This window comes from Triturus cristatus, chromosome 6 (assembly GCF_964204655.1).
Source record: "Triturus cristatus chromosome 6, aTriCri1.1, whole genome shotgun sequence".
NCBI lineage: Eukaryota > Metazoa > Chordata > Amphibia > Caudata > Salamandridae > Triturus > Triturus cristatus.
Genome location: NC_140589.1, coordinates 1,252,926,603 through 1,252,942,009, shown reverse-complemented (window position 1 = coordinate 1,252,942,009; position 15,407 = coordinate 1,252,926,603). Strand labels below are relative to the sequence as shown.

The following is a 15,407-nucleotide window of genomic DNA, read 5'->3' as shown; positions in this document are numbered from 1 at the left end:
TCTGTAGCCAACTTAGAGGATGCTTCTTCGAATCTCGTTGTAGCCAACTCAGCTTGCTACCTTTTTAGGATTTACAGAGTACTATTGAGTTGGGTGATAAAACTAAAAGAAATGTACAGAACCACTCACCTACAAGATACTGATAAAAAAATGCTTTCACGATACAAGGCCAACCCGTTACACTCATAAATTCGTTTTCTGAGTGTGTTTTTGCGGCGTCGGGCATTAAGGTCTGTGAAACAATCCTTTCTAGCCCATCGCTGTCTCTTTGTGGGCAGGGCTTGTTGCGGGTTGTTTTGCTCTCTGCTCGGCAGTGACAGCAGTGCTAAAGGTGGCCTGGGCGCTGCGGCAGCAGGGTTGCAGACAGGGAGCCTGGCACCGTAGCCATGGCCGCTCCGCTGGCCCAGTTCGACGAGGACTGGCAGGACTTCTACGAGTTCAAACCCGCCGTCTCCGCCGCCCTGGACCAGGTGAACTCCAACACCTCGAGCTCCCCATGTTCACAGAGGCCGCCGGAGCCCGCCGAACCCCAGGTCACGGTGCCCCCGTTGGGGCTGGAGGACTTCTCGGATCTGGATAACAGCTTCTCGGGGGGAGAGATGGGCACCTTCCAGTCCATGGAGGACCTGGTGAGCGGCTTTGACGAGCAACTGACCGTCTGCTTCCGCAACTACAGCACGGCCACCGAGAGCATCGCGCCCATCAAACCCATCACCGAGGAGAACACCATGAAGGATGACGAGTGAGTGATAGCATGGTCCACAGGAGGGCACCGCACCGCCGCTGCTCACCCCCGGGCATTATCAATACATGGAACACCTCAATTCATTCCCCAACTACCCTTCCTATACGTCCTCTACACTGGGCACTTCTGCAATCGCCTAGTATGACCTTGTGGCATTCTCTGCCAGGTACCTGCATGTGTACTCTCGGGCATCGATCTACCAGTCTCGCCTTCACTTCTGCTACCGGTTACCATTCTGCGAGTCCCCACTACAAACCGGTTACCTACCCCTCTGAATGCGGAAATGAATCCCACTAGAACCCCTTCTCTCTATAACTTACCCATCACTCACGCACTGCCCATCGGATGATACTCCTCTATACATCTAGCTTCGATCGCTCCCCCCACTCTTGCGCGTCCCTTTATACACCCCGTTTTCACCATGCCGTTATCCTCCCAGAACCTCCCACTACAGTGAGCCCTCTCCCAGGTTAGCATCCTTTCCTCCCACAATAAAACAGGTCCCACTCTGCCCTTCTCTGTACCCCAGCCACCTGGAATCTCCAGAATTGAACCACTCGCCCCCGAAAGCTTTGTATTGAAAAAGCCAACCTCTGCCCACACAGAGCCCATTCTTTATCATTTTATTATGCCCCGTACGCTGGCAGCGGACACGCTCAATACTCGACCATTCTGAGATCTCTCGTTCTTCCTCACTCAGCACACCTTGGCAGAACAGAAAGTGGGAGTGAAAGCCCTTTCTTATTTCTGCTATATGCCTTTTCCCCTTTTCTCGGCGCTTCCCAACAACTACTACCCTTTTCTTTGCTCTGGCAGCCGCTTAAGTTTTAAGTTGAGCCTTTCAGTTGGTTGCATAATTTATGAGTGCAGCAAAAGCATGACGCGTTTATGAATGATGGTTAATATTTACTGCCGCCATGTGATTAGTATATAATCTATGAGCATGCAGCCCTCAAACATTAAAGAAAAAGATTTCCTAGAGTATTTGCTTTATAATGATTTTTCCCATGGATTGTTTCTTTTAAACTTATAGGCTGCGTACTCGTTTTTTTTTTTTTTTTGGCACATGCTTAGACTTTGGCACCGAATTAATCTAGTTCTTCCAAAGTAGCATTGCCAAGGTGGCAAAGTGTTTTGAATCACAATGGTGATTTTAGACGCCAAGCTCCAGCCCTTCACTGAGTGACGTTTTCTGTCCATGACCTAGAGCTTGGTGGTGTTATTGTGTGTGGGTTGGCACTGCTGTTTATATTGTGGTGATGCTTCCCAGGATCTGCTTTATAATTGCAGGGTACTTGCTTGGGCTCTCTTAACGTTGTTAGATGTATAGGTCAGAATACTTCCCCGCCTGGGTTAGTTAGCTTAAAAGACCCATATCTGAAGGGATAAGGTACATACAGTTTTTTTCTCATCTCATCGTATTTTTTAACCTCACTTGGGTAAGAAAAAATAGTATACATGAGGCAGGTTGTGACTGGAGACATTAATAACAAATGAAAACATATGTTTAAATATGAATGTAATTATCCATTAGATACTCCGCATGCCATATCATCTCCCTGGCTGATGTTCTAGTTAAATAGATACATATGCTTTAAAATATTGGTTGCTAGCCTGTAACTTAACTTATATTCAAACATCTTCATTCCAGTTACATTTTGGAACATAAGGCTGTCAATTTGTGTTTCGTTGGTATTTACATTTAATCAGTAGTTGTCCTTGAGTTTTTCCATTATTCATATGTAGTGCACTTTCCAAAACACATCTGCCACATCTGTAAACCATTGGTAAACTTCTTGATCAAGAAATAGGCTAATGAGTGTTTTTTTTTTAAATTTTTAAATCCTCTTTTTGGTTCAGCTACTGCTTAACAAGTCCCTTGGTGTTGGGATAATTCGCTTCTTATGGTACTTCATAGCTTGATGATGTTGCACTAGGCCGCCTTAAAATGTTGTCGGTTCACAGTTCTTTGGGCAGTTTAGACTGAGCTCTTTCAAAGTGCTCTGAAAAAGTAACCAGAAAAGATCAGATTCCACAGGCAGTACTTTTTATCGGTAAAAGTTGTTGTTCTCTTCTTTAAATCGCCCTCCAGGTGTGGGATCTGTGGAATATTACCCTTAAACTCTCCGAAATAGTTGTCGACATTGAAAATAAGAAATTGCTAGCTAAAGCTCAAACCAGCCCTGCTCCCTTAAAACCCCTTTTTGGTCGGGAAGACACAAATCTACATCTGACTAAAACATATCGTTTAAAAGGAAGGTTCACATTAGTGGTTATGTAACGTTTTCGATGTTTCTTGTTGCCTGCTGACAGTGCTTAATTTGTAAAAGCATGAATGTCGGTGCCCAAAGATGTACTCAGAAGTCTGGGGAGGGCTAACGAATACTAAGGCGAGGTAGTTTGTAACCCACCTCATGCCTTTTAAATTTCCACCAGACACTCCCTGCCCCTTTATCTCACTCGTGCAGGTTTCTGCTTTCCTACTTTGAACAGTTTTCCGTATTTCTATTCCTCCTCCTTTCCACTTTCTTTTTCTTCCCAAGCTCTTGGGAAATGTCCAATAAGGAAAAATAAGTGTGGGTGCCCAAAAATGAGTGCTAGTGGCCCCCACTGGTACGCATCGACTCAAATTGAGCATTACCTGCATAGTTTCCAACTCCGACTAAGCCAATAAATCTGGGTTACACTACGGGCCCACACAAAACAACTTCTACAGTGAAAAAGCTACACAAAACACAAACGTTTCCCCTATAAAGTGCATCTATGAGTTAACGAATTTAATGTGTGTTGATTTTGTATACTTTTGAGATGTAATATAGTCAGTCATGCATTGTAAATCAAACACTTCATGGGTGGGGAAATGATACATCAGCCAGTTACATGCGGTGAGAGAATTACTCATAGGAGTAGAAAAAGCCACATCTATGGCCCTGCTAACTTGTGGGCCGTTGTTTTCGTACCCCTGCGTAAACATTTTGCGCAGTGGCAAGAATTACGAGTTGGGTGGTATTTACAGCATCTGGTAAAGATTTAAAGATCTCAACTTTTAAAAAAAATTGTATTTATTGATCTTCAGTGATATAATACAGCAACAATAAGATCCAGCAGATACAGACACATTGATGCAAGTTTACACACAGTAGCCTTACGTACAGCAGCATTTCATGATATAAAGAGATATCCACCCCCTCAATGATATAATCTCTTAACCTCAACCCATGCGTCAAGCTATGCGGCCGCAAATCACCATGTGTGGTTACAACCACTTGAGCATTGAGGGGAAAAGCTAAGCTAACTAAGGTAAGATCTACAACCCAGCATCTCTACGTCAATAGTGCAACTTATTTTGGGTATGATGGGAAGAGGGGTGGTGAAACGGTGACCTAGAATGTGTGCAGCAATCATTCTATGTACTCCGTACATTTAGATATCTATGGCACCTGTACCTCCTCAGTGGTGGCAGGAGCTGTGAAGGAATGTGCTATGAGGTAGCGTTTCAGAGGGTCCCAGATATCTTTGGGTCGTGATGCCAAGGGGAGTAATTCTGCATAAGTATTCAGTTGTTCTTGGCAGTATACTAGGTCAGAGAGCCAATCTTTAAATCTCTGCCACTGCCCCACCTGCAAGCAACGCAGCGTTTGGCCATTAACAGAGCGGTTGCAAGGAAGCGGCGGCTGGTCCCGATAATCAATTCAGTGTAACCCAATAAAGCTACTAATGGGGTGCGCTCCAGGGGAAGTGTTGTCATCTGTTCCAAAGCATCAAAGACCTGCCCCCAATACTCATACACACCAGGGCAGTCCCAGGCTAGATGGAGGAAGTGGGCCCCAACAAAGCCACATCGATCAAAACGGACGAGTCTTTCAGCTTATACTTGTACATTTTGACATGAGTGTAATATAGGCGATGCAAAAATTTAAAGTGTGTAATGCGTAGTCTGCTGCTGGCTGAGATTCGCTCTGTTTGGAGGCAGCAATATGTCCAGTGTTTTTGTCTGTGAGCTCATAACCTAGCTCTGTACTCCAGTGTGTGCGAGCGGGGCATGGAGCCACCTCCTGCTGCATGTGGATAGTGTGATAGAGTCTGAAAACAACATGTCCCGGGGAGGTAGCTTGTAAAATCAGATGCAAGGGAGACAAAGTCGAGGGTTCCTGAGGGAACTCTGGGGTAATGCATCGCATACCTTGTCGGAGCCGTACATAAAGGAATACATCTATTGGAGAGGGCCGGTCCTCCAGAAATATGTTATAGCGATCGGAACATCCTGTTATGATAAAGATCACCGCAGGTTGTGATTTTCGTCCGCTCAAGGAGCCTAAGAAACCCCGTCTTCTGTAGTAATTGCATGTGGGGATGCAGTGCACATGACTGTCGTGGGCGTTTTGTCTCTCGGCTGAGGGGTGGCACAAATTATACCAGCAAGGGGGACAGGGTCTGCAAGCCATTGTTCAACTGCAACTTGTGGCATGCATGTGGGTGGGTGAAACCAATAATAAGCGTAATGCGCTTGGGCGCACGTGTAGTACAGTTCAAAGTTCGGGACATCGATTCAACCCCAGAGAATAAGGCCTAGTGAGTATATTCCATTGTAGTCGCGGTTGTTTGCTCCCCATCTGATCATTTCTGAACGCAGTGCCCTAAAGAAGTGTCTACCAGGGTGATATGGAATGTTAAGGAATAAGTACAACAGTTGTGGGAGCACCACCATTTTGATTGGGGTGGCACTTCCCGCCAGAGAGAACAGCAGGAGGAGTTGTTGTGGCGTTTTAGGAAGTCCTCCACCTGTTGCGAATTGGTAAAGAAAGTGCTTGCACTGGTGCGTGACCTGCAGGAGGGCCGGGTACAGATGAGCATTGTCAATTTGAGCTAGACGGAGCTTTTGCTTAGCAGGGATGAACTTGCGCCGTTCCTCTTGTACCGCTGCTGTGAAATCTGGATAGATGGTGAACTTGTTTCACTCGAATGTGAGTTGGCGCTTCTCCTGAGCCATCTTGAGGGCAATATCCCGGTCCTGGTAATTTAGGAGCCGAGCGATGATGGGGCGCGGCGTGCTTCCTGGTGGCGGCCTGGGTCCGAGCGACTGGTGCGCCCTCTCGACTAGGAATTGGGAAGAAAAAGATGCAGCGCCAATTGTGTCCTGTAAGAGTCTCTCTATGTATTTTTCCATCCTGCCTGTGTTGGTGCTTTCGGGAATGCCAAGAACACGTATATTGTTCCTCCTACTGAGCGCTTCAAGATCTTCTTTTTTCGCTGCGACAATTTTAAGCAATTTGTCCATTTGTGCCACATGCATCTGGATGTTGGACGTGTGGTCTTCCACGTCTGAAATATGACGTTCTGTTTCTTTGATACGTTCGTCATGCCCATGTATCTTGTGGACAATGGCATCCATTTGGTTGGTCATAGTGTCCATTTTGTCTGCGATATCAGTTAGGTTTTTTCCGCATCTCTAGAAGGAGAGATTTCATGTCATCCGCCTGTGAGGGGGTCGCACCTGATGCAGTTTCCTCTCAGGCCTCCTCTGAACCCTCCTGTTGTAAGCGGCCGCTCCTCTTGGATTCGAAGGTCAGCCGGGTTTGTTTAATGTCTGTTTTCCCCATGTTGAGGATACGGTGATAGCGATACCAGCCAATGCACAAGTGGAGGCGGGTCACCTAGTGCGGGGTGCGAGAAGCGTAAGCGACCAACCCAGCAGTTCCAGGCAATGGCAGTAGGAAGGACTGTAAGGCCTCACAACGGCCACAGATCAGAGTGCGCCGCGGCAGAGAAGCAATGTGAGGAAGACAGGCAGCAACGGGGTGCAGTCCCACTGTAGTGCTGGGCACAGATTAATCAAGCTATGGCGGCATCCGAGAGGTTTTCACCAAAAATTAGCGGCTGGGGCGGTTTCAGCGTTGCGAAGGCAAGCCCCACCACCAGAGTTGATGTGAAGTGGCGCAGGGTGTCAGTTAGGCCTCGGTCGCCACTGCTGCGCAATGCGGCAAGCTGATGAAAGGTAGGATCACCTACTGTCGGGCATCCGCTGCCTGACCAGTACTCCGAGGCAGAACGTGTCTGAAATCAATGCAATTAGTAGTGCCCGGAGCATGTGGCAGCGTAGCGGAGGTGGTGGAGGGTGGGCCTCCCCAGGACCCAAGTGTGCGCCCCTTCACTGGATCCCCAGCACCGCAGGCTAAGCAAGGAGCCACCAGTGCAGCCGGTCCGGCCAGGTCTCCGCAGGTATCCGCTTAGTGACATGGTTCGCTGTAGAAGCACCTACACTGCAGAGGACATCTACGCGTCGCCACAGGTTGGTTACGTGCTATGTCCGCTTGGGGCCCACTTCACTACTCTGATCGTCTGAACTTCGTCAAAGGGGTCAGTGTGCCCGCGACCCCGCAGCAGATTGCAATGGCGGCGTGCAGCTCGCCGCGTTCCGATATTCAGAGCCCCTGGGTGGAGTGGAAGAGTCGTCCCAACCTCTGCCTCCCCAGGGACACAGGGGAAGGAATCTCCGAGCGCTCGCTGGGGCAAAGCAGGACGCACGCACCCCTGCTGTGGATAGGTGACAGCCGAATCAGGTACGGGGCCCAGATGCCACATGGGTGCCACGGCCCTTGCGTGTTGAGCTCTGCCTGTCAGAGGCTCCAGGCGAGGCAGCCTCCTCCCGCGGTGTACCCAAGGAGGCGCCGCGGAGACAGTCAGCAATGCGTCCGCCTCCTCAAACTTGCACCGTCAGGTCTCTGGGACAAAGTCACCACAGCGATGTGGTAGAATGCATAGAAGGATCACTGGTGCAGGATATTAGAGGATGATTGTGCCGAGCTGCAGGAGCCTCACACCAGTGCGGCCATATTGCTCGTGCGCCACCTAGCGCCCCCAAAATATCTAAACTTTCTTAAATTGCGGCAGGTCAAACCTGCTGGAATTTAATTGGGGAAAAGTTTGTGTGTGGTATTTACCATACCAGCACCAAAGTCCACTTATTATTCCTCAGAAACTTATAATAGGTGCTATTTATCGCCCCTGATAAATAACATACTCCCTGGTATCGTTATTTATGTAGAGGGTAAAAAGCATCTGGATTCCGAAAAACTTGAAATTAGAGCCAGTAAAGAATTAGTAACAATTGTATGTGCTTTTAAGTCAGATCTAAAATTGATAATACATTGAGGTTCACCTTTAAAAATATGTTAAAACAACAACAACCTTGTCCATGAAGTTTGCCAACCAGCTATTTCTTCAACTTCCACACTGCACTGAATAACCAGGGTCAGGCCTAGTTCTAGTTTTATCATAAGTTGGTGAAATTAAGATCTACACATCTGCAACTATTCCACAAATTTCAAGACTGATGTCAGTCGCAGAGTTTGTACTTGGGTGATGCCAAGTCACTTCTGGTGTAGGAAATGTTTTAAGAAACAGTAAACGAAATGATATGCCCAGGCTGTGTATGTCTTCGAATACATCAGATGATCTTGGGGGCCATTGGTTTAAGGATTTATTTTAAACACCTACATTTGAGTAAGTGAATGCCACCTCCTGCTGTAGGCCTTTGAGAGCACTTCACCAGTTTAGAGTGTTTAGGCACACATCATAGACACCACTGCACTTGACGGGTGCAAGCCGGTTGTTACGACGGGACTGGACAAGGAGACTGTTGTAAGATACCTTCTATGTTCATTCCGATTTTTTTTTTTCCTAGGAAGTTAGTGCAGTTAACTCTAAAGCATTCTTATGGAATTATTTTGGTGAGTCTGGCAGCAAGATACTCGTTTTAACATAAGGGGCAGTTTCCTACTGAAGGCTGTGTCCCACAGCTGCACTAAAAATGGACGCTGATTGTTCCTCATACAACTGGATGTAATGAAGTGTGCATATTTGGAAGTTATTATATCATGACCACCTCATTTACACATGTATCTTTGGAGAAGGTTGAATGCAGATGCATGACTCAGTTTCTTTCGGGTTAGACTTGTGATGAAGACACCATGAACTGAGCTAAGGATAGTTTGATGATGGCTGAACTTTGATAAACATATTAGTATAGCAGGCAAATTGATGGGTCACTGGGCACTTGTTTTAGTAGTCAGTTAAGAAAGGGTGAGACGACAAAGGGGTGGGGGGGTTGTCGCGCGGGGGTTACCACGGGGGGGAGGGGTTTAAATAAAAAGAAACTTACCTGACAAGGTCCCGCGCCGCCTCTGCTCCTGGGCCAGCTCCCGCACTGCCTCTGCTCCGGAACAGGCATCCTCCCTCCCCGCCTGTAAGCCAATCACAGCGCTGCAATGACAATGTTGCGATTGGTGGGGAGTCTCGGACGGCGCCCAGCCGGGACTTCTTGCAATGTGAGAAGCAGTGGGGCGGCGCTCCAACACCCTAATGGAGCAGCCGCCACTGAATAACAGAGCTCAGAGAGGCACCAAATACTGGTTGGGTGGCACACTATGGGAATCACATAATTCTAGTTTGGTTTAAGCCACCCCTAAATTACATTGGTCACATCCCTTTTAGAGAGCCCCTCCCACCTTTTCCATTCCACTTAAAGCTCTGCTTTTCATTATAATCATCTGTTATTTGCAATTTGTGCATTTGATCCATTATTTAGAAAGGTGGGTGGGTTGTTATTTTTCTGGCCTCCGTCACTTTGCCCAGCTCGATCAGGGTAATTGCAGCAGGCACAGTGGCCTCAAGTGAAAGAGAAGAGGAGGGGGGATGAAGGAAGAAAGCGATCAGAGAGGGACAAGAGACGGAGGGGAGAGCAGATAAATGGAAAGGAGAGATTGTGCAGAATCTGCATTAAATAAGCATGTGTCGTCGGCTTCTGTGTTAAGCGCACCTATAGCTCACCATCTTTACAGTGTATGCCGTTTCCAGAATGCTTAAAACATTTTTAAATGCTCGGCACCCTGTACAGTTTGTGATGAACTGGAAGCAGTCATCCGTACTCGCCTGGTTTATTTTGAGTAGCATTATGCTTCGTTTACACAGCCATCAGCAGGTCGCCTTTTGAATTGCATGCTGCAATGCTCGCTTTGCTGCCTGCGTCTAATAACAGTAGCAGCCCCCCCCTTACTCTGACTGAAGAATTCCAGGAATTGATCACAATTCTGCAAAAGAGCTTACATCACCTGGTTTTCTTTCGCAGTGTGTGTTTTCGTGTGCGTGTGTTTGCGTGTGCCTGTCAGTGGCAACTGAGGGTCGTCTCGAGAACTGCAATTGATCGTCTCTGTGATGATCGCTGGATCAAATGGCTCTAATTAGCCCAGCAGTGGAAACGTCAGTCTTTACACAGCGCTTGGTGCAGTTCGGGTTTGAGTGCTGTGCCGAAGATTGCGGCAGATGTGAATGTTGTCTGAAATTTATATTTTTGGCAGTAGTACAATTTGGCTAGAAAATAAACTGCAGTCACCCGAAAACTCAGGATTTCAGATCCGGACGAGAGGCAATTAAAAAATAAACCTTTTTTTTAGGTTAACTCTTTATTGTGTGGAGGCATCAACACTCTGTTGTGTATATTCAGATGTAAGAAAGTGTCTCCTTTTTTTGTAGTGGCCCCTCCCCCACCCCAACATTTTTAGACTGATGCTCTTGGTTTTTCAACTCTTGTGTCAGCAGGGCCGAGTGCACAAGGCCCGAGTGCATCTCCTCTGACTCCTCAAAAGTATATGTGCAATTGGCTGATCCTTGATTAACATTTAACTTATCTATAAGTCCCTAGTAAATGGTAGAAATTGTACCCAGGGCTACTTAGTTAAAGGTCACTAATGGACTGCAGCACTAATTGTGCCATCACTACAGTGACAAAGTGAAAACATGCCTCTAGAGTCTCATCGGGCAGCTTTAAACTTTTAAGCTTGAAAACCTGCAAGCGGTGTGTAAACACGCACTTTGTACTTATAGTTGTTAATTACGAGCAGCAAGGCTGGCAGTAACTGCGCCTCTTTTACCGTCAGCCTTGCTTTTTGAAAGCAAGGACAATAAGTACGCTTGCGGGTTTTAAAACACATAAATAAAGGGCAATGTCATGTACAATGCCAATAGCACAAACCCTCGCAATTGCGAGACTTGCTGCATTGCAAATGCATGTTCAACCTCTTTGGCTGTTACAATGGTATACATTTTATCCCACTGTCAATAGGTAGCTGCTGCTTAAGTGCCACTACGGTGGAATGTATTGCTAATAGCACTACAGAGAAGAGAAGGTAAGGCAGACAGCTGAAGTGATTTTATTTAGGCCAATGAAAAAATCGTACCCCCTAGAAAGGATTTTCTTTGGATCGCCTGTTCTTTACAGAACAAGAATCACAGATCGTCACTGTTGCAAATATTTACACAAAATGACTGAAGTTTAAACCATAATGGAAACGTGAAAAGCATTCAATAAAAAATACCTTCGAAGAAAGTATATTAATCCATAAAATGTACAAGGAAACAAGATTATTGCAGTGTAACAAACGTGAAAAAAAATGTAACAGTTCTGAGTACGGCTGAAGGAAGCTAGACAAATTACATATTTTCCATTCTGAAATATTTACATAGTAAAGAAATATAACCAGTTGGTTCTCTATCACAAAAATAGACGTCTTTCAGAAACACCACATCATATTACTTATTTAAAGAACCAAGAGGTGTCATTATTCTAAACCCTTCAAAGTTCCCACAAGAACCTAATGCACACATACACAATGCATAAGTATTCATTCAAATTTAAACGAAACAGAAATGCATTCACAAAAGGACACAAAAGTCTTACATGCTTATTCAGTTTAATTCTACACGTAACGTGCACATTTATTTTTTATTTCAGGTACTCATGCAGCCGGGGGCAGAGCTAGAATAATCAGAAAACAGAAATCTATAGCAGACCTGTCGAACCTCCCGCAATTTGCCGATGACCGTTCCATTTAGGGTGTAACACGCACACAAGAAATAAACACAAATACGCCCTGACCCAGAGTCACACTGAGCTGCCACTAGTCACCAAGTTATGGCGGGAGAGCATTATTTGTTTCTTTGAAGGTTACAAGTTCAATCTTGCCCGAGACACCACATGATCTGCAGCCATCTGCAGAGTCCGTGCACTGACTAACGGACTGACAAGTCAGGAGGGGAAAAACTCACTCCAGCAAGAGGAGTCAGTCACCCGCGAGATCATGCAGGATGCTGGAACGCTGAGCCAAGCCATCACAGAGCTGCATTGGAAAGATTATTCCATGGCTCTATACGTGCTCCTTGAACAGCTCTGCACAGGGAGAAACTGCGACCACAAACCAGATAAAAAACGTAGGCTGTAAAACTGACCCTGTGCTAGTATGACAGTGCATTTCCTTATTGGCAAGGGACAAACGATTAGTTACTAAACAGGCACAGACTGCAGTGCAAAGTAGCAATACCAGATTACATTTCATCACTGGGGCGGGCATTAATTCAAACCCGTACGCCAATCCACATCACGGTTTCCTCACTCTCCTTTCTACTTTTTTTTAATACTGGAAATAAAACGAGATCCGAAAGTCAATTTCAATCAATGCAGATGCAATATAGAAGAGATTCCGGAAATGGAGGAAGTCAGGACGTGTTCGGCGATTCAGTTCTGTTGTTTGAGAATAAACAGAGTGTATCAAGCAACATTGGCAGGGAGGAGGTGCTTTAGTGAGCATCAACACAAAGTAGACAGGGAGGGAGTTAACAGCACAGAGGTGAGAGGAGGGAGGGAGGGAGGGACTAGTGACTGAAGTAAACAAGCATTTCAATGCAATAGGTCTTGCATTTAGGCGAGACCTATTGCATTGCAAATGGTAGTCACCACGGACAACGGGAGGGAGAGTGGGGGGAAAAGGCAAGGACAACGGGAGGGCGGGAGGGAGGGGAAAAGGCACAGACAACGGGAGGGAGAGCAGGGGGGAGAAGGAATGACAACGGGAGAGAGGGGGGGGGGGGGAGTAAAGAAGGCACTAAAGCACGCCGTGCCTGCAGTAGGAGGACCTCATTAAAGTAAATAGTGCTCACAGTCTAAATAACACGTACCATGTAACACTCGCTGTAAAGGGGCCAGTCACCATGGGAGGATTACAAATGAAGAGGAGGTGGTACTAAGGTGGGACTAACAAGCCTATTGACTAATCAGAAGCCAGCATTTAGGACCGACAATGACACCAGCCAATGGCAAATATGGGCAGAGAGTGGGCAGGCGCTACTCCACCACAACAAGTCTTGCAGATCAGCGCATGTGTGCTGGCTCAGGCTCGACCTAAAAAGTGTAGGACTCTGGGCAGAGCCCGGAGGAACCCCACAGGGGAGGGCGAAAGAGGAAGATTTATTCCCGTTCAGTTCTACAAACTGTTCTCTGTCGGCAAGAAAAGACTGGAGGGGCTTGAGGGCCAGACCCTCCATTCCCAAAGAGCAAAGACGATCGATGTGAAGACTGGTTCACCATATCAAGCACTGTAGATAGATCTATTAAAACCATGTCAGCATTTCCTCCGGCATCCAGGGTTTGTCTGATCTCTTCTGAGGCAGTTATCAGCGCTAGTTCTGTACTGTAATGGCTTCTGAAGCTAAATTGGGTGGGATCTGAGAGCACGTTTTTCTGAATAAACCTGAATAAAGAGTGTCAGCTCAGTGTTCATGGCTTTCTCTGCCATCGTTGCAGGGAAAGGTAGGTGTGAAATTGGTCTATAGGTGTTGCGATTACTGTTGTACAGATTAGGTTTTTCAAGAGAGGCAGAAGAGAGGCCATATTCCATTGTTTTGGATACTGGCCTATGGAGAACACCCTATATCCTCACCTGAGACAGCCTGCTGTCCTCCTACTAGGAGGTGTGAAGCAATATCTGGAAGGAACAAAAGGGACTGTTGGTGGGAGGAGGTGTGACCTCCAGCAGGATGGACAGAGCACCGTGGCCAAAGATGGCACAGGCTCAAAGCGGCTACCACCTCTGAGAAGCAAATGTAGGTCACACCGCTTGCGTGTTCCTTTGTGTCGGTAGGTTGGCATCTCCTTCAGAGGGGGAAAACCCATTGTAGAACTGGTTTTCCATGAGGAGTAAATAATTATACTGGACTCACCTGAGGTGTGTGCCCACAGCTCTGACCCAGGAAAGAAGACCCCAACATTTTGGATTTGAGCAGAGAAATGCACTGTGAGATTTTTGTTTTTATTGCCACCTCCCAAAGAAATTATGTAAGAAGGGATAGGGTTGTCCCATGGGAAATGTACCCACTTTGGCTATATCAAGTGAATACTCCACACCCCTAAACTCCATATTGTCGTAAGTGGCACACCTCTGGCTTCCAGCCTCAGAACACTGCTGAAGTCAAAAAGGACCAAGGCTGGACTGGGAACCGAAACAAGCGTTGACAAACAGCTCTGCCGGGTTCCCTGTAGGGGGATTGAGGGGGGCAGGGGGGATGGGCTGAGCTGTTTGCTATGGCCGGTTTCAACCGATTTTGTTACAGGAGGCTGATATTGCAGGCCTGGGTTACAAAAACAGCCCCCAGGGGCCCAAAACCGACACCCAACCTGGCGGCCCACCAGGGAAACACCCGGTGCCCGCTACGGCCAGTCCGGCCCTGGAAAGGACAAAAAAGGGACTGCACCTGCTAAACCTGTATATCTCTGACAGGAAAGCTGCAGCACGGAAGACTGCACCTGCTTAACCAAGACAAAACTTATGAAAGAAAAGGGCTGCTCCCACCGTCGACTTTGTGGCGAGCGATCCCAAGGACTTAACCTGTTCCTACTTGTGCCAAGGACCTTTGAGTAGAGTCTAAGAGTTAGTTGACTAGCTTCAGTGACACAAAAGCTAAAGAAGCCTGCACCTGCAAAATGTCCAGCTGACCAGTAGCCACTGGACTTGCCCTTTACTCCACTGGTGTAGCCTGTGAGATCAGGTTTTAGCTGCCAAGAGGTGCCTTTTCAGGGACTAGTGTACTGCTTCTCCCCACAGAACTGCAACTTAGGAGCCTAAAACAAAAGCTAACAGGTTTTAGGGCACACAGTCCGAAGCTTATAGACTACTGCTACTTTGTGGTTTGCAGGTAGACTTCGAATTCTTTTGAGAACCAAAGGTTCTTGCAAGACTTCACCTGTCCGTCTACTTTGTGGGAGTAAGAAAGGGTACCCCAAAATTTTAGACACTCCAAAATTTACCTCCGAGTTCTCACATTTACGGGATCAGTGGTGGTGTTAAACCTCAGTTTCTATGAGGCAATGTGTCCCTGCATTAAGACACCTTCCAAAGCATAAAACATCAGTAATTGAGTTCTAGATCAATAGAAAAAGTGGAAAGGTTTAATTACAGAATAAAAAAATTAAGTGGTACAGAGTCCATGCCATTAAGGCTTTCCAGGTAGGGTTATGCAGAGATGCAAAAATCAGAAATGAACCTAAGTCCCAAGTGGGAAGCAAAATCGAGAGAGTACCGGACAGCATCCCTGGTGGGATAGGAAAGTATTCTAAGGCTCACCTTAAACCCCTCCCCCCCCCCCCCCCCAACCGAGGGTTTTGATACATTATTTTTGCATATGAAATTCCAGAATCTGCAATACTCTATAGCATTTCATTCAGCAAATCATAGCACATGAAAAATAAATGTCATTGCCATAACATCTAAGCAATATCAGACATGAATAATTATTCAGCACCCTCTAACCTAATGTCATTCGGAGATGCTGGAAC

General features: G+C 46.6%; 1 protein-coding gene across 2 annotated transcripts in view; it reads left to right on the top strand.

Annotated features, from left to right (window-relative positions):
- The first annotated feature begins 283 nt into the window (after positions 1-283).
- The window catches only part of FEZ2 (fasciculation and elongation protein zeta 2), a 400,578-nt gene continuing 385,454 nt past the window's right edge, over positions 284-15,407 (top strand). Inside the window, exon 1 of one of the 2 annotated variants that reach the window (XM_085612191.1) lies at positions 284-742. In XM_085612191.1, coding sequence (XP_085468317.1) covers positions 387-742 — 356 coding nt within the window. In that variant the 5' untranslated portion in view covers positions 284-386. The remainder of the gene's footprint in view (positions 743-15,407) is intronic. The other variant, XM_085612192.1, reaches the window with a different exon arrangement.